Raw genomic sequence first — 21,004 nt, 5'->3', positions numbered from 1 at the left:
ACGAAAAAATGGCAATCACCGGAAAATCGAACACATACCTATATATACGCCATATCTGGCTAAAAAAAAGATAGGCATGGGTAGCCAGATCATCTAGAAACACTTTCCAACACTATAAAAATATAAGTTTTGCGACACTACTTGCCAATTCCTTACGGTAACATGACTAAGCAAAAAAATGCAAAACAAATAAAAAGGGGCACTCGTGGAAAAATGGCCATTCTAATATACGGCATTTCAGAAAAAAAAAATTTCAGCCACGTGCTAGGCAAACCATCAAGGCATATTTTCCGACAAATAAACATATAAATGAAATATTACTCTGTGATAGTTCCTTAGTACGTAGTAATTTTGAAAGAAATGGGAAAAAACGAAAAAATGGCAATCACAGGAAAATCGAACACATACTTATATATACGCCATATCTGGCTAAAAAAAAAATAGGCATGGGTAGCCAGATCATCTAGAAACACTTTCCAACACTATAAAAATATAAGTTTTGCGACACTACTTGCCAATTCCTTACGGTAACATGACTAAGCAAAAAAATGCAAAACAAATAAAAAGGGGCACTCGCGGAAAAATGCCCAACATTCTAATATACGGCATCTCAGATAAAAAAAAAAGACATGCACGTGTTAGCCCAACCATCAAGGCACACTTTCTAACACATAATCATGAAAAAAAAATCAATAATATACGGCAATTCCTTACTACGTAGTAAATTTTTACAAATATTGAAAAAAAAACAGAAATTGGCAACCGCAGGTAAATACCCAATATACCAATAACTACGTCGTATCTGACAAAAACAAAATCACGCATGGGTAGCCAGATCATCTAGACACACTTTCCAACATTAAAAAAGCAAAAGTTTTACGACACTATTTCGCAATATCTTACGGAAAAATGACTTGGCAAAAAAATTAAAAAAAATTAAAAAGGGACACTCGCGGTAAAATGCCCAACATTCTAATATACGACATCTCAGATAAAAAAAAAGACATGCACGTGTTAGCCCAACCATCAAGGCACACTTTCTAACACATAAACATGAAAAAAAAATGAATAATATACGGCAATTCCTTACTACGTAGTAATTTTTACAAATATTGAAAAAAAAACAGAAATTGGTAACCGCAGTTAAATACCCAATATACCAATAACTACGTCGTATCTGACAAAAACAAAGTCATGCATGGGTAGCCAGATCATCTAGACACACTTTCCAACACTAAACAAGCAAAAGTTTTACGACACTATTTGGCAATATCTTACGGAAAAATGACTTGGCAAAAAAATGAAAAAAAATGAAAAAGGGGCACTCGCGGTAAAATGGTCCTCGTGGTGATGAACGACATTTTAACTAAAAAAAAAAACATGCACATGGTAGCCAAACAATCCACCAAGACTTTCCACAACTGATAACCTATACAAGTTGCACCATTCTACGACAATTTCATAATACGTAATAACTTTGATAATTATGCAAACTACCTCAGAAGGGTAAACTCGGACGCGAACGACCCCGATGCGTCTCAGAAATCGGGGAAGGAGTACAGCTACAGCAATGCACATCTGGACACTACTAGAGCGTGTAGGGGAGACACCTCCTGCAGGTCGATCACCCACAAATTCAGTCACAGGGGTGAGTCACGTGAGAAAAACCTGTTTTTTTTTGACGCTCGGGGTCGCAAACGACCCACCGTACCTATCCAGGGTTAAAGAAGAAATTAACAGTAATTTAACAAAATTATTATTGGAATCAACACAAGATAGGTGGAAGCGTTCCCGCAAGCAATATCAAGGAAAACTATCTGTAAAGACCAAAATCCTAATAAAAGAAAAGATAGGAAATGGGGGTGAAATCCAAGAGAGAAAAAATAGAACTGGTAGAACTATTCAAAACAATAAATAAACTAAAAACCAAAGGTATTCGTAAACACAATCAGACCAAAATTGAGGAAGCACTATAGAAATGAAGAAGCATCAAACTGATGAAAAGAAGACTTGGGACAGGGCCCAATGGATATTTGCTTTAAGCGATGAAAATGGAAATTTTATCCACATTAAGATGGTGTGATAAGAATTGCAGAGGATTTCTATTTATAAATTCACCAATAGAAATAATGAAGCACCTGAACCGGTACCAAACGTAACCGTAGCAGAAGTAAAGAAAGCAATAAAAGGCATGAAAAGAGGCAAAGCAGAAGATGGCCTAACAGTTGATTTAATAATAGATGGAGGAGAGTTCTTAGTGGTAAAACTGGCAGAACACTACGTCAAATGTCTGCAAGAATACTCTATACCTACAGCTTGGAAAAATTTATCATAGTATTTCACAAAATGAGTCACAAGAGACCTGAAAAATTACCGCCCAATAAGTTTACTCTCTGTAATATATAGAATATTTACAAAGATCATATTAGGCCGAATAGGAAGACTGCTAGACTTTAATCAACCCAGAGCGCAGGCAGGCTTTAGAAGTGGGTTTTCAACAACTGACCATATCCATGTAAATAACCTGCTAATGGAAAAATCAACAGAGTATGACAAACCACTATGTATGGCATTTATAGGCTATGAGAAAACATTTGATTCTGTCAAAATAGCAATAATGAAAGCCCTTCAAAAACAAGGAATAGAAGAATCTGATGTTAGAACAATTGAAGATCTCTATACAGGAAGTACAACAATCCTTAAACCACAAAGAAAGCGAGAAAATCCTGATTGAGTAAGGAGTTAGACGGGAAGACCTCATCTCCTAAGTTATTTACAGCACGTCTAGAAGAAGTTTTTAAGAATTTAGCTTGGAAAAATGAAGGAATTGATATGAATGGGGAATATCTTAACAACTTAGATTTGCAGATGACATACAATAGTAGTGTTTAGTGAATCATGGGAGGAATTACAAAAGATGATAGAAGATTTAAATAAAGAAAGCAGAAATGTAGGACTGAAAAGGAATTTGAGTAAAACTAAAATAGTGTTCAATGAAAATGCAGGGAGACAACAAATAAGAGTTATGGACGACCCTCTAGAGGTTGTTAATGAATATATGCACTTAGCACTGACAGTAAGTGTTTCCCCAGGACACAAAGACCAAAATAAAAAGAAGGATAAGCATGAGATGGAGAGCATTTGGTAAAAAAAAAAAAAAAAAAAAAAAAAAAAGACATTATGAAATGTAAAATGCCTCACTTTAACAAGAAAAGTAACTACCAATATTAACGTATGTATTACACTAAGAAACAGAAAAAGAGCAACATGGATATGAGGGCAAACTAGTGAATATTTTAACAACTTGTAAAGAAAAGAAATGGACATTGGCAGGACATAATGAGAATGATAAACAATAAATGGACATTAAGAACAACAGAATGGGTCCCTATAGATTGTAAAAGAAACTGAGGAAGAAAAAAGCCGATGGATCGGTGAACTAAGAAAGTTTGTGGCCGTGGAGTGGCACAGAAAGACCATAAACAGACGCAAGTGGAAGGACATGTTTAATGCTTTTTTTCTTCATTGGACTAGTGTGTGTATATATATATATATATATATATATATATATATATATATATATATATATATTTATATATATATATATATATATGTATGTATATATAAAAGTTCAAATCAAAGCAGTGCAATATGAGTTATAGTTTACTATGCCCCAACAAATGATTCCCCTGAAGAAAGGAAAAATGAATACTATGAAGAACTGCAGAGTGTAATAGACAAGATCCCTGAGAGAGGTATGAAAAATTGTGATTGGCGACTTCAATGCTAAAGTTGGTAGGTATAATCAAGGGATAGAGAATGTGATGGATGTCAAGGGTCTTGGCGAAGTTGCAAATGAAAATGGAGCACATTTCAAAGTTTCTTTTCAGCAAACAATATTTTCATTGGAGGTACTCTTTCAATGCAAGAACATACACAAGTTTACATGGACTTCACCATAAGGCAGTTACAAAAATCAAATAGATCATATGCCATTAATAAAGAGAGAAGGAGGACTCTGAGAAATAAAAACAGAAAGGTAGATAGAATACATAGGTTTGATACAACTAAGCTTTTAGAAGAAGAGCACAGAGAAACATTTGCAATTGAATGTTGGAATCGATTTGCAGTTTTAGAGACTAAGAGATGAAGAGCAGACAATTAATGAAGAATTGTTTGATATTAAGAACATATATCAGTCAGCTGGTAGTTAAGGCTTGAGACACACAGTTACAAAGAGAAAGCCATGGATATCAAATGATACTTGGGATACTATAAAAAGGAGACAAAGACAGAAATTGATTGTTGAAAGTTTTCGAGGAAGTAATGAGAATTACAAGGTAGAGCATGCTAAGTATTCCAGTATTGATAGTGAGGTTAAAAGAAAAGCCATAAATGACTGGAGAGAATATTTATACAGTAAAGCAGATGAAGCTGACAAAGCTATGAATTCAGGAAGTGGCTATGGTGTAAGAATTGCTCATAGAATTATTAGTGAAATCTCTACTGGGTCAATGAAGAAGAAGCATATACCCATCAAAAAGAGAGTTGGCTCTGTTATATCAACAGAAGATGATGAAAGACAAGCACACTTTAATCAAAGTTTCGTAACATATGCAAGGACGCAAGAAAGTGATACATGTCTGCTTCGTTCCTGAGTTTATTGCAAAGACTCAAAATCCCGAGGTACTGGACCCTAGATTCAGGCATTTTCAGATAATGAGTCTCTGTAACCAATGAAGACTAAAATTACTGCCAGATTAATGCTCAGACAGCATCTATAATATTTAAAACGCTTCCACAAGACTAAAATGTCTACCAGATATTTTCCAACGTTAGATGGGAAATATGAAGGTAATAATTTGACTGATATACCTGAAGCTGATGAAGACCTGGATGTGCCCATGAATTCAGTGTGTTTGAAGTCCAAGCTATCCTCGAAATACTAAAGAGATATATATATATATATATATATATATATATATGTATATATATATAAATATATATATATATATATATATATATAAATATATATATACTGAATATATATATATATATATATATGATAAATTTTGCACATTTAGACGTGTTTTTCATATTCAAATAAGCCATATATATTTTTGATACATTAATGTCTGGATTCTCTTAACGACCTCGGGATCAGAGCCCCAGGGGAAATCACACAAAGACAAGAGCTTGGGTCCGGCCGGGAATCGAACCCTGGTCGGCAAGCTTGTATAGACAGTGACTAAGCCACTTGGCCACAGGGAAATCACACAAAGACAAGAGCTTGGGTCCGGCCGGGAATCGAACCCTGGTCGGCAAGCTTGTATAGACAGTGACTAAGCCACCTTGGCCAAGTGGCTTAGTCACTGTCTATACAAGCTTGCCGACCAGGGTTCGATTCCCGGCCGGGCCCAAGCTCTTGTCTTTGTGTGATTTCCCCTGGGGCTCTGATCCCGAGGTCGTTAAGAGAATCCAGACATTAATGTATCAAAAATATATATGGCTTATTTGAATATGAAAAACACGTCTAAATGTGCAAAATTTATCATATATATATATATATATATATTCAGTATATATATATTTATATATATATATATATATATATATATATTTATATATATATACATATATATATATATATATATATATATATATATATATATATATATATTTATATATATACATATATATATATATATATATATATATATATATATATATATATATATATATATATATATATATATATATATATCTGTATACACACACACACATATATATATGTATACATATGTATATATATATATATATATATATATATACAAATGTATATATATACATATATATATATATATATATATATATATATATATATGTATATATATATGGATAAATATCAACACAATATCGTGCTCAAATAGAAATAAATTTCCACCTCATATTTGGGATCGAATCCTAGCCCCTCTTAATGAAAGGCCAGGTCACTTCCAACCATGCCACCAGAAGCCATAAAAGAAGTCGGAACTTAACTGCTGACTGCAGTTCAGGATTTACCTGGCACGACATCAGTCTCTTGCCAGCGAGTTTTCCCCGACTTTCCGGCCCACCAGGAAGTTTGTTTATATGTATGTACATATATATATGTATATATATATATATATACATATATATATATATATATATATATATATATATATATTTATTTATTTAGATATAGATAGATAGATAGATAGATAGACAGATAGATAGATATACATATATATGTAAATATCACCCACAATGGCATTTAATACCGAATTCTATCTTGGGAATATATATCAACTGCAATTCATTTTATGGTAATAGCTTCTGGCCATGCAGAGATTCGGACCCCTGCCTATTCAGCCGAAAACCAAGCCTGCGAGGACTCTACCAACTGAGCCATCAAGGGAGATAGCTCAGTTATGTCCGCCACCACATTCCGTTTCACCGGAATATACCTGTCAGGTTGTGGATGCGGCGGGATCGCAGGCCGCTCTGATTCTTCACGTATGCGACTACAGTGGCATTGTCGCTCATCAGGGTCACCCTCCTTCCCACAAAAGAGTCCACCAGAATGTAGAGCTCTTTTTGGACCGCCAGTAGCTCGAGCTCGTTTATGTGGAGGGACTTCTCTTCCGGGGACCAGAGGCCCTCGGCCATCCTGTCCGGAAGATTGGCTCCCCATCCCTCCCTGGATACATCTGTAAACAGAAGCCATTCCGGAGGAGGGTCCAGCAGTGAGACTCCACCACCAGAGGGCCTTGGTTGACTGGGACGGGGGTTTCCTTGTAGATGGGAGCTGTCTTAGCAGAGCCTGAATCTTGTTAGTTCTCACTAGGCTGGTTGCAACATCAGCATCCCCCTGGGCACCAGTTTCTCCAGAGAGAGCAGGTGCCCTACCAGTCTCTGCCACTCTTTCAGCGACGCCAGCTTCCCCCAGGTGAAGGATTACACCATGCTCTCCAAGTTGCCAATCCTCTCCCTTGTCGGGAAGGCTTTTACCTGCACGGAGCAAGTAAAGTCCTTGGAGGGGAAAGATCCCTGCCCGCAGAGGGCAATACGTTAACTTTTCTCCCTGTCCCCGCCTTCGCATTCTCCATCACCGCGGGTAACACGGGGGACAGAGGGGGAAGGAAAAGGGTCCTGTATGAGGTGTGGAAGGAGCCGGCAAGGTTGCCGGTCCTACATACCCTTAAGAAACTCTGTTTCAGTATCGGCGCCATCCTAGGCGGCAGGAGAATTCAATTCTCCAACCTAGGGTCTGCCAATACAGTTAAGGGGACGGCAGCAATGCCGCCTCCCTCAACAAGGGAGAAACAGAGTTCCAGTGCTGGCGCCATCCTAGGCCTCAGAAGAATAACTACTCTTCAGCCTAGGGTCTGCGAGCACAGGACTAGTCTACTAGACCACAGGGAGAAGGTGGCGGCATCATACAACCACTTCAGGTGCGACCTAGGGAGGGGTAGCCTCCTCTGCCGACAGCCTAGCCAGCAGGGGAATGACTATTCACCCTGCTGGCCGACTGTCGGCACAAGACTAAATACTCTGAGGTTCTGACCAAATCCCAAAACCTGCTATCTGCGGTTAAGGGGAGAGACAGAAAACCCTAGGCTAGTCATGCTTGAATGAAAACTCTAGGCACAACCCACTAGGGTTGTAGCCTAAGGCTACACTCAGAGGGAAGAGAGATTACCCTTAAATCTCTACTAGAGACGGGTATCGGTTATATAATAATTCTAGGAGATATCAATCTCCGTTGAATTGATAAACCAATACACGAGAGTAACCGGGGAAATGTCGAAAGTATATCATATCGCCTAGGTTAGGTTACCTAAGCAAGACGAGATCTCGGTTACCTAAATCACCGACTCAGACATTACGATCGACATAGAAAAAGGAAAATTATGCATATAAATATCTTTACAAGTATAAATTGCCTAAATAGCTTTCATAATTAAATTATTAATGCTATTTTGACCAGGAATGTCATTCTACTAACTAAATAACACATGGCTAACGAACGACAGCGCCCATGACGCCTCCGGTAACAGGCCTAGCTCCTAATCACAATAAATTACTCTAATTTCACTGTGAGACGGGAGCTAAATTACACACATTGTAAAGAATCAATACTCAACTTTCCAGAGGCGAAAGAAGCTGGAGATTGCTTAATAATCCTTGAAATTCGATCGAAAAGGTCAGATCAACAGGGAACACGACTGTGCGAAATTGCTACAGAATTAGGAATGTCCGCCATCTTGGATATGGCGCTGTTGTGATACTCAATAGTAGTATGGGAACTAGGGTAACCTTGATACGGCTCCCCTTCAATTCTTCCACTTTCCCCCTCGTAGCGTAAACGCTTGCTATTTGGCGTGTCAAGAATACGTCCCCTGATATGCGATATCCGTGAGAGAAAATTTAAGGATATTCGCCCAGGAGTTAGAATTCTGGAGACCTAAAGGTAAAATTCTCTGGGAATATCACTGTAGTACATATATCCCTTAGGAAGCTACTTATAGGAACTTCCATCAGGACGACATGGCTTGAGCCCATAAATATAATTACTGTCGATAAAAGCTTACTGTGCAAGAGACGACACATAGATGTGTCTTGCTTCAAGAAAATGCGTAGGCTACGAATCGTATAAACGAAAACACCGAACACTTACAGTAAGTACAGTTAAGCCGTACTGTAGTGATATTACTGTACATATATTACAGTAATATACACTACAGTATCAGTGAGTATTAGATTACAGTACAGTTTTACTAGAAAGGAACAACTTTTGTTATACAGAACAATAGGGGGATCATGACGACTCGGTAAGTATTTACTTCAGCACAATACTGTACTGTAGCCTTACTGTATCTAGTACGTAGTGTACATGTGTGCAGATTTACTGAACACTGTACATAAGATTATAAATTATCAGCTCTGGCACCTGCTCGTGGCAAGAGGCAATGACTTTTTAGGTTATTAGTTAGCCCACCTTAGTGCAGCATTTATTCGGGAAAATCCTTTCTGTGTCTGTAACCTAACTACTGCAGAGAACAAGGGCTGACTGTATACATACATATATATATATATATATATATATATATATATATATATATATATATATATATATACAGTATATAATATATATATATATATATATACAGTATATAATATATATATATATATATATATATATATATATATATATACAGTATATAATATATATATATATATATATATATATATATATATATATATATATATATATACAGTATATAATATATATATATATATATATATATATATATATATATATATATATATATATACAGTATATAATATATATATATATATATATATATATATATATATATATATATATGTATATATATATATATATATATATATATATATATATATATATATATATATATATATATGAATTTAAACATCTCAGGATATCATTTATAATTTTTTTATAATTCTATTTGTTTCTAGATAATTTTTGTATCTTAAGTATGAAAATATAACTCATTTCTTTTTTTAAATCGACAAAACAAGTTCAAGCACATTCATTTTCATTTACTGTATGAAAAAAATCATCAGGCTAAGTTTTTCAAGTGAAGAAGTATTTTTGCTGAAAAAAAAATTCATCTATCTGCATATGTCTCATATTTATTACAAAATATATAATAAAATTTGTTCTTTTGCCCATTTTGTTTTTGATAACTTAAATCGTAAAGATGTGAAAGGGGATATTCAAGTAACTTTTCAATTGTGTCATATATATATATATATATATATATATATATATATATATATATATATATATATATATATGTATGTATATATATATATATATATATATATATATATATACATATATATATACATATATGTATATATATATATATATATATATATATATATACATACATATATATATATATATATATATATATATATATATATATATATATATATATGACACAATTGAAAAGTTACTTGAATATCCCCTTTCACATCTTTACGATTTAAGTTATCAAAAACAAAATGGGCAAAAGAACAAATTTTATTATATATTTTGTAATAAATATGAGACATATGCAGATAGATGATTTTTTTTTTCAGCAAAAATACTTCTTCACTTGAAAAACTTAGCCTGATGATTTTTTTCATACAGTAAATGAAAATGAATGTGCTTGAACTTGTTTTGTCGATTTAAAAAAAGAAATGAGTTATATTTTCATACTTAAGATACAAAAATATAAATATACATAACGGATTTTGAGCGAAGCGGAAAATCTATATTTGGGTGAGATGGCCATGACGTCCTGATGGAACGTTCCTTTAGTAGCTTCCCAATGGTATATATGACTACATGGATATTCCCAGAGAATCAAACCAAAGGTTTCACAGAATTCTAACTTCTGGCGCGAGTACCCTTAAGATTTACTCTCAAGGATATCGTATATAATCAGGGGACGTATTCTTGACACGCCACATGGCAATCTGCACCCCGAATAGCCTTTACGCTTCGAGGGGGATACGTGGCAGAATTAGAAGGGTAGCCCCATTAGAGGTTACCTTGGTTCCCCTACCACTATCATATCACAACCGCACCAATTCCCTCTGGCGGTCATTCCTTGTAGCGTTGAGCATGGTGCTACAGATACAGTAGTTTGGGAGGGAAACTGTGAAGATCTTTTCATAGAAAAGAAGGGTGGGTCCATCAGGACGTCATGGCCATCTCACCCAAAAATAGATTTTTCGCTTCGCTCAAAATCCGCTTTTTGGGCTCAAGCCATGACGTCCTGATGGAAGCATACCAGAGAATTGATGTATCTGTGGATTTTCATCAGTGCCTTAACCTTGGGACAATATTTCTACGGCCAAAAGGGCCAATTGAGACAAATTACGTTACCGTTATCCGTCATTATCACTAAGCATAACAGTGTTAGTGCTTCCTGCCCCCTGCAGGGAAGAGTCATTTTAGACGTTAGAAAACAGGCCTCAAGGTAGCATATATTGTGTGAACAAACATAAGTATACACTGAGAATACAAACGGTCTCAAGGTTTGTATATATTGGCGAACCAATATCAGTGTCCCCATCCGTTGTTTGTAAGCGTACAATGATATGAGAAATACTTACATGAGTAAGTCAAGGAACTCTGGCATCTTAAACATGCAATTGTCGGGCGAATTAGGACGCAACTGCATTTTAATAGACATTTATTTCTAATAAATGACTACATGCTAAATGAATGTAGCATGATAAGGAAATTATACAAGAGACATATACAGAAATTACTGTTCCCTTTTTTGAAAGGGGAGGAAATGATGAGTGCCACTCTCAGACTGAAGAAAAGCTCTTTTAATAAAACTTCTCTTTATAATTTCTGTACAGGATATAGTCTAACAACACTGTGTACTATGTACACACGGCACTAGTGTTATCCGTATAATTTCACACTTGAGAATCTGAACAGATTTGGTGTTACCTTGGGAACACTTATTCAAAGGGAGGTTACACAAAAAATGCTAACCCCTTCTCCTTTTAATTGATAGTCCCAATCAATTTACTGTTCATCGCAGAGCTAGATGACAGGGTCCAAAATACCACCTGCTGCCACCACATAATGCTTCAATCCATAGACTTGCTTAGTCTCTAAAAAGTTCAGTGATGAAGCAATTTTTCTCGGATCACTATCTGCAGGAGTACTGTCAGGATCTGCTCCGCGAATAAGGTAGGTGAGCTTCACCCTCAGTTGTAGGGATAGTTTGATCCAGAGGTTTCTCCTGTAAAGAGCTGTTTCTCCTGAAGTCGGAAGTTCTATGAAGATAGACCTTAGGCACTTTAGCAGACCCAGAGAGACATCTTCCTTCAGTGGGCAGATTCTCCAGGAACCCCACCTCTTAGTGGGTAGCTCATCCTTAGTGAGAAAGGTTGGATCAGGAAAGAGATGCAGTTCTCCCACTTAATGTGGCCCTCATCCCCAGATAGGGCCACTATTTCACTAACTCTAGCCACAGAGGCTATAGCAAACAGAAAAATAACCTTTTGGGTTAGATCCTTGAGGGAACAATCCTCATTGTTCACAGGTGAGGCATAATGTAGGACCTTGTCCAAAGACCATGAGATGGGCTTTGGTGGCGCTGCAGGCCTAATCCTGCACATGTCTTCGGAATCTTATTAAAGATTTCAATCGTCAGATCCATTTAAAGGGCATATAGAAGAGGTCTAGTCGAGGCTGACTTGCACATAGATATTGGTCCATGGATCCAAAGATCCAATCAAGTGACCTCTCTCGCAAAGCCGGCCATACTCTTGGTGCTTACTCAAGGGTTCATATGGGGACAGGGCTGAGGAACCAATCTTCTCATAGTATCCAAGGATGCACTGCCTCCTTTCTCAAAGGCCATCGTGCTGTTGGCCGCCATACCTTGATTATAGGGGTGGACAGAGAATGACAGGCAGAAGATCATGAGATTCCTTTCGTCCATTTGCTTTACAAAGCAACTTACTTTTCCCAAGAAGACTCGTATTGTCTTCTAGTTGACTAGACTTGTATTCTTCTAGGAATTCTATTTTGCCTTTTGAGATCCCAAGTCTTTTTCCTAACCGTTAGGGCAAGGAATTCATAAGATGAAGGGATCAGGTGCTCTGTGATAAATTGAAGGCAGAAACTTCTGAACCTCCTGGATAATCCTAGGTGAAGAACTAGGACCAGCCTCAGCCTCAGTTCCTTCATTACAGGGAATGGGATGCTCTTGGGCTACCTGGGAGCCAACAGAGCCCCTCTTCCCTGGAAGGGTCTCAGCATGTAGAGGGCCTTCCACAGGAGATTGGATGGGCTGAACAGGAATTCCTAAGTCCATCCCTTCTATTCTAGAGACATGATGTCTATTATCTCCAATAGAGGATCCTCGTATGGGGCTATATATCGAGATAGTATCTTGATGACGCTCGTGATGAAGAGAACGATCTGCAGCTCGGGGACTTGTTCCCATCTGGGAGGGAATGGGTCTGCGTCCGTGGACCATTCCAACTCTATTGGCTTGAGCCCGAGAAGAGCATCCGCTGTCACCTTGCGGATCATTTATACATGAGCTGCTGATAGGTGCCATTCCCTTAAGGAAGGGATGGGTAACATTCCCTAATGAAATGAGACGTCCCTTATCCTCGACAGTTTCGACGCCTCATTATCGCTTCGATGCCCCAGATCAGCTTGAGGAGGTCTGATCTGCGTGGAGAGAGTTTCTCCACCCATTACAGGGCTAACATAGCCTACGGGCCTGTGGCCTTTGGTCATTGTAGTGTAAGCGAAAAAGGAATGACCATCATTGGTCCTATTAGATCTCTTCAAGCGTTTGATGCGTATCTTCTCCAGCCTCTTAACGCATCTTACAGCTGTGCTCGTAGCACTGGGTAAGTCATTATTGTGAACTGGAGAGAGTTCAAAACTTCTCCCTGTTAGCGTCTTGGAATCCTGACTGATTACCATAGTCTCTTGACCGACCTTGCGATCTCCTTTTACATCCCCAAGGGAAAGGAGAGTTAGGGTGACCACAGGTTTCAATGATTTTTTAAAAACATTGAAGCCCCTCAGCTGGAGTTATTTTGCATCCCCGATGTTCCAGGGGCCGGATCATCTCCATGGATGCTCATAGACCAGCCGTTTCGGGTGCTGCCCACCCCAGCCTGTCGTCCAGGTCCTTTGTTGCCTGAACTCTTCCTAGGCTTGGTTTCGCTTGACTGTGTCTGCTAATTCCGTGAATCTAGTCCGACGAGAATCTTGTCTAGGATTTATGTTATCTTCTGTAACTTGGATCCTAGGTAGGAGGGGAGGGGGTGACTGACTGGAAGTTGCCGATAGACATCTTTCAGGTCTGGCCAGACTGCGAACACCCCTTACTGAATAAGGTCCTTATGTTCAGAAGGATTAACATTCTGAACTTGCTGTTTTATTTGAACTTGTAAAGTGGCACCAAGTCCAGAATGACTCAGAGTTTTCTTGAGTCCTTCATGTGAACACCAAACAGCCTTCCCTGGAAATCAATGGACTCTACTTTCCTTACCGCTAGTATGCTCTAGAGCACTAAGGTATACTCTTCCAGGGGGGATTTGGAATGTAGGAAGAGTTGAGGAAAGGATGGTGGGGGTATGTCAATTTCCATTCTAGTCTCATCTTGGTTAGGCCTTGGACCCAAGGATCGAAGGTCTAGCGATCTGGAAGGAACCTCCCTCCTACCAGAAGCGTCTGTTTGCTTCGCATGATCAGAAGGTGTACATATCTGACCGTCTGTGGAACAACGGTCATTGTAACTGTGGGATGCTGTTTAACATCCCAAGGAGAACTAAGAAACTTCTCCGTCCTCCATTTAGGTCATACCTGACCGTTTGCCTATATCAGCTTCTCAGTGTCGTGTTTCACTGTAATAGAAGATTCCTTTCTATTATATAAAGCTTAGGATAAGTACACTGGAAAAGAATAGGAGAGACACATACGTGTGAATCCCTCCAGCCAGCTGCTGCGGCCTTTCTAATTATTGATTTTAGGGCATCCCCTTTAAGTAGGGCCCAATGGAAGATTCTAGCCCAGAAGGATAGAGTAGTGTAAACAGCGCCTACATCCAGGTAATTAATAATGAGAATCAAAGAGACTGATGAAAAGTTAGCGCAAGAAAGGGGGAAAGGGAGTCCCCAAATCAGGTAGGTCTCAGCAAGAGATTGTGCTTAGAAGCACAGCGTACTGGAAAACTATTCTATTGTATGGTTATGTACCAAAGATTTCTGTCTGTGATATGGTCCTGTACTACAGATGTACAGGGTATTGTATACACCTATACAACTGGCATATTACCATCAAGGCTAGTACTTGGGGATAAGTCAACTGGCACAGTACTTCAGTACCGATATGGCCAGCAGTTCTCCGGCATGTCAGTGACTCGTCGGCCGTCAGCGGGTCGCCGACAGAAGGCACACCATCCTAGCCAGCATTCAATGTGACTGGGTCGTGGTGAAAACTGTACGTATAGCCAGCAGCCCGCTGAATCGTCGGCGACCCCTCGAGCTGTCGGCAGTCCGCCGGTTGTCGGCGGGCTGCCGACTGAAGGCATACCAACCCAGCCATTGACTGGGTGGTGACCAAGGGCACACACTGCCGGCTCTCGGCGGCGGAGTCAGATGTGACTGTGAATCAATGACTGCCGTCGTTGTTATCACTACGAGCCAGTAAAAGGATCACTAATTTGCCAGTTACCACAATGAATAAGTAGAGTTTCCGTGTTTTTGCGAGTTCGTAACTGAACTGCATTTTTGTTTCAGACAACACCTGAAACCAAACCAACTGTAGTTCGACAGCTTGAAACTGCCATCGTGTATGCACTGGCAGCGAGGGGGGGGGGTACCCCCATCCCCACCTCCTCTCCTCGAACTGGAGTGGAGAAAGGATGGATAAGGGACAGGATGTCGCACCTTTAGGAAGCTGTAATATTGGTAGGTATGGTTTCGGAGAGATTTTAGAAACCTCACACCCAAATGCGTAAGTGTTACGAGCTGTATCCCTAGATTCTATTAACTTGGGATTTTCGAGACCTTCGGACAATAAGGTCCGGCCTACTTACAGGTCGGAGGGTCTCAGAAGGGGTTGGGGATTTGGAAATGATATATCTGGGGGCATGAAACCTGCATGTATTATGTCCGTGAAAATACTCACTCTTATTCCTGCAGAAGACTGCGATGCATCATCTGGTGTTCCTCCTGTAAGGAAAGGAGAACAGAAATGAGTATTCAGTTGATTATCACACTGATAAACAATTTGCAAAAGTCATTTTTTGACAAAATAGCTTAGGACAGGAAGCTATAAAGGGATAGTGGGAGACACATACCCGTGTATCCCCTGCAAGCCAATGCTGTTACCTCCCCTCAATATTAATATAAGGAGATTCCTCCAGCTGGGGAATTCCAGGTAAAAGGGGGTCGAACACCTAGGTGTAGAGAAGTGTACAAGGCACTGTCCCCCCTTATACTTAACACTGTGAGGTAAGGAGGACTGATTTCACAATCCGAGTATCGAAGGAATACCATTCTTTTGATATAGGAGTGGTACCAGCAGAAGCTCGCACAAGGGTACCCAAGATATGTAGAAATAACTACTGTATAATCATACTATAGTTTTCTACTTGCACTATATACCATACTGCAAATTAATTGCTACTGTATAATTATATCTAATGTAGTTCAGTCAGTGAGCTGCTCCATCTGGCGGCCAAATGGATTAGAAAAGATAAAAGACATATATTTGTGTATCCCACCCAATCTATTTGCTGTGGCCTCCCTTACAATATTAAATCAGGGAGATTCCTGATCAGGGAACTCAGGGATAAGGGCTCTCCCCTTTAAGGGTTAGAGGTGTTACACCACCAGCCCTTTACAATATTTAATATTGTAGGGTAAATGGAAACTGATTTCAAATCAGAATATTGACGAAATATTATTCTATCAATATAGGATTGGGTTCAGCAAATACCTGGGCAGGGATACCCAAGATATATTGGAAATAACTACTAGTATAACATATACATTAGTTTTCCATCTGGTGTATTTACTATAATGCAAATATACTGACTACCTGTATAGACATATACTGTAGTTCAGCCGGCATGTTGACGGATTCTGCCGGAGCATCTAGCAAGCTAGATAAGAGAGAGAGAGAGAAAGCATGGAGTGAAGGCTATCTATTACTGTGTATGTATACAGTAATAAAGGACGTAAAAGTCTAATTTTACTGCCTTTCTCCGAAAAGAAGGTTCAAATGGAAGGGGAGAATGTAACATTCAGGCTTCCATCTAGCCACAGTACTATTGCCGGCTTACCACTGCAGGCCAGACTCCGGCAGCACTAGTACAGTCGGCATGCTACCGACTGAGTCAGTACCTATCTGTGCTGGTCTACTGCCGGCCAGAGCAACACGCCGACAACAGAAGTTGTGGCCAGCAGTTCAAGGGAGAACTGGAGAACCTTGGTGACAGAAGGGACCTCCCACCCACAGCTGTCATGGCCGCCGGAAGCCGTCAGTCACCGACAGCCGAGGAGAGGGGGTCTGGCCGTGTCCGGCAACCCACCGGGAATGGTAAGGTTGCAGGACGCCGGCTCAGGAAAGACAATGGCTCGGCCATCGTAAAAGAACGGGGGGGGGGGGGGAATAGGGTCCTATACGAGGTATGGAAGGGGTCGGCAATGTTGCCGGACCTACACACCTTGAAGAAACTCTGTTTCAGTACGGGCACAACCCCAAGCGGCAGGAGAATCTTCTATTCTCCAGCTTAGGAGGTGCTAATACAGTTATGGGGACGGCAGCCTTGCTGTTTCCTCTCAACAAGGGAGAAACAGAGTTCCAATGCCGCGCTATCCTAGGCCACATGAGTATACTACCCTACAGCCTACGGTCTGCGAGCATAGGACTAGTCTACTAGACCACTGGGAGAAGGTGGTGGCATCATGCAACCACTTTAGGTGTAGCCTAGGGAGGGTTGGTGTCCTATGTCGGCAGCTCAGACGGCAGGGGAATGCAATTCACCCCGCCGACCGACTGCCGACAAAAGACTAAATACTCTGAGGTTCTGATCGAATCCCAAAACTTGCCGTCTGCTGTTAAGGGATGAGACAGAAAACTCTAGGCTAGTCATGCCTGAATTCTAAATTCAAGGCCGACGCATAGAGTTGTAGCCTAAGGCTACTCTCAGAGGGAAGAGAGATTACCCATAAATCTCTATTCGAGACTAGTAACGGCTAATATAATTCCAGGAGATATCAATCTCCAATGAGTGATAACCGATACACAAGGGTAACCAGGGAAATGTCGAAAGTATATGTTGTCTAGGCTAGGTTACCTAGGCAAGGCGAGATCTTGGTTACCTAAAATCACCGAAACTCTGACATATACGATCGACACAGAAAAGGGAAAATTTTGCATATAAATATCTTTACAATATAAAATGCCTAAATAACTTTCATAGTAACAATTAATGCTATTTAAACCGGGAATGTCGTTCTGCTAACTAAATAATACATGCCCAATGAACGACAGCGCCTATGGCGACACCGGTAATCGGCGTAGATCCAAACACAATAATTACACTAATTTCATTGTGAGGCTAGAACTAATATACATATTGTAAAGAATGAATACTCAACTTTCTAGATGGATGAAAGAAGCTGTAGAAAGCATAAAGATCCTTAGAAATCGATCGAAAATGTCAGATCAACAGGGAACACTACCGTAGCTAGGCGCTACAAATTAAGGAATGACCGCCAGAGGGAATTGGCGCGGTTGTGATACGATAGTAATAGGGGAACCAGGGTAACCTCTAATGCGGCTACCCTTCTAATTCTGCCACATATCCCCCTCGAAGTGTAAAGGCTATTTGAGGTGCAAATTGCCATGTGGCGTGTCAAGAATACGTCCCCTGATTATATACGATATCCTTGAGAATAAATCTTAAGGGTACTCGCGCCAGAAGTTAGAATTCTATGAAACCTTTGGTTTGATTCTCTGAGAATATCACTGTAGTCATATATACTCTTGGGAAGCTACTAAAGGAACCTTCCATCAGGACGTCATGGCTTGAGCCCAAATATATATATATATATATATATATATATATATATATATATATATATATATATATATATGTATATATATATATGTATATATATATATATGTATATATATATATATATATATATATATATATATATATATATATATATATATATATACTGTATATATATTGTAAGTTAAATCATAATGAAAACATTTTCTTTAAAATGTGAATTACATAAATATTGAGATTAGATTTTCTGTCTTATCGGCCTAGAGTCTTTTGGTGGAATAATATCATAAGTCAGAAAAAATGTCAGAAAGCATTAATAGATCATTATGTTTAAAGCTTTTGGGTTTATTTTCATAGCTGGATAAGAACCTTCCTTACATTTTGTAGCATGGTTTACTTAAGATATCCACCTGTTTTTTATTCATTGTTCATACTTTTACTACTAAGATTAGTGTTTAATTAAAGCACCCTATTCCAGCAGATATATTCCAGCAGTAGAACAATTTGATGGTTTTAGTGGTATTTACAATGTAAATGGTGTTCAGTAGCACCATTTTCATTAATCAAGATTTTTTTTAGGGACTTGAGTGCTTTAAGATGAAGAAAACAGTACTTTACTGTATTACAAATGTAAGATTCAAAGGATAACATTAGATTATGGTTTTCAGATAATTCATATTAAGTGCCCATTGACAGCTAAGTGCTCTTCTGTTGACCTTTTGTATATTAAACTTATTTTTACCATTTGCAGAATCTGACTCAGTTGAACAAAGAGGTACAATGGGTAAAGCCATTTCCAAAGTCAAAACCCTTTTCTCCTCTGAAAATGTTCCAGACACCGATAGTTTAGAACCTGGGGCTCTCGTAAGTGAACAGCCATATGAACCTCTAGCCTCCCCCAGAAGCCCATTAATAAGAGGTAGTGGAACCTTGACGCCTCCAGACACACCTATCCTACCTCAGGCAAAACGACTTAAGGCGGAAAAGCTATACGTTGACTTCCCTTTCTTATATGATGATACTACTATTGATTATATTCTGAGAAGCAAGGTTAGTATACTAAGCCATCTCATGTACAAAGGGATTCACTTTATGGCATCGCCACAGTAGTAGTACAATAGAAGGCGGTGGTGCTACTAAGGGAATCCCTTCATGTTTGTGGATGTTAAGAAATATGACTGTGGGCATTTTTAATTCTTTTACATTTGGTTCCATTGCCCTAGGTCATAGGGAATATGTAGAATATACTTCTGTAATTACACTCTATCTTCATTGATATTGCAGGTTTGTGCTAGTCAAAATATAGAAATGGAATTAATCTTATAAAAGAATGTTTGTGGATTTCATGGTTTTAAGTAAAGTATTGTGTTATCAGGGAAAGCTCTCAATCCCTGTTGTTAATTGTCATTAAACTTTATTAAATGTCATTAAACTTTATTAAATACCAGGAACAGATTCTGTGCTCATACTCATATTTTACCTATTTAATGCAATTTTTTTATCAAAATTAAAGTTAGAAAAGTGATTATATTTGTTAAAAATACCCAGGTGATGACAATTTTTTTTCCATCATTGCAGTATTATTTAGGTAAACGAGGATAATACTGTACTACCAAGTGTAATGTGCTGTAGCTATGAATCATTCCCCTTAGTCAAGTACTAATGTGTGATGGCCTTGGTCATGAAAAATGGCATGGCATCTTATGGACAGGTAATATGGTGTGGTCACCCCTGGGTAGGTACTATGCTATGCTTCAATGCATCAGGTATTCTATTGTGATCATCATAAGCAAATAGTTTGGTGCAGTGCCCTTGAGTGGATATGGCCATGGGCATTGGTTGCTAAATTGGTGCAATATAGTGTTACATTCTTGATGTGGCCTACCATGGTGCTAGATTGCATGACTAGACTAATGCATAATACCATGAAGAATATCTTCCATTCCATGTCTTAACAGTTGCACAAAAATTGTTATACTATATACATCAGTAAAATAAAGAGTTCATTATTTATTGACTCAAATTTATCTAAAATATATTGTATGCACATTATTTGCTATGTCAACTTATAGCTTACAAAACTTTGAATGAACTTTTCAGTTAAATGAATAGATAAAAACGTTTCAATTTTGTATGTTAAACCTTTTACTATGATGTAAACCACATCTTATATCTTCTATCAAAAAGGTAGTCATAATGATAAAAGTAATTTGTTCTAAACAAAATGCATAATCTAAAATGAGGTTGGAGTGCTTTTCAAAGCTAATTTTGTATTGCATTTACTGCAGTTTGATATTGTAAACCCTCATGTGTGCTTGCACAATTCAGTAGGTGCACGGCATACTAAGTATCTA

The 21,004-nt window shown here is 38.5% G+C and overlaps 1 protein-coding gene across 1 annotated transcript in view; it reads left to right on the top strand.

Annotated features, from left to right (window-relative positions):
• The window catches only part of LOC137620669 (NEDD4-binding protein 2-like), a 95,326-nt gene that overhangs the window by 73,630 nt on the left and 692 nt on the right, over window positions 1-21,004 (top strand). The window contains exon 3 of the mRNA XM_068351014.1: window positions 19,402-19,700. Within this exon, the coding sequence (XP_068207115.1) occupies window positions 19,402-19,700 (299 nt within the window). The remainder of the gene's footprint in view (window positions 1-19,401; window positions 19,701-21,004) is intronic.

The sequence above is a fragment of the Palaemon carinicauda genome, chromosome 2, assembly GCF_036898095.1.
Source record: "Palaemon carinicauda isolate YSFRI2023 chromosome 2, ASM3689809v2, whole genome shotgun sequence".
NCBI lineage: Eukaryota > Metazoa > Arthropoda > Malacostraca > Decapoda > Palaemonidae > Palaemon > Palaemon carinicauda.
This window is presented reverse-complemented; position numbering and strand designations above follow the sequence as displayed.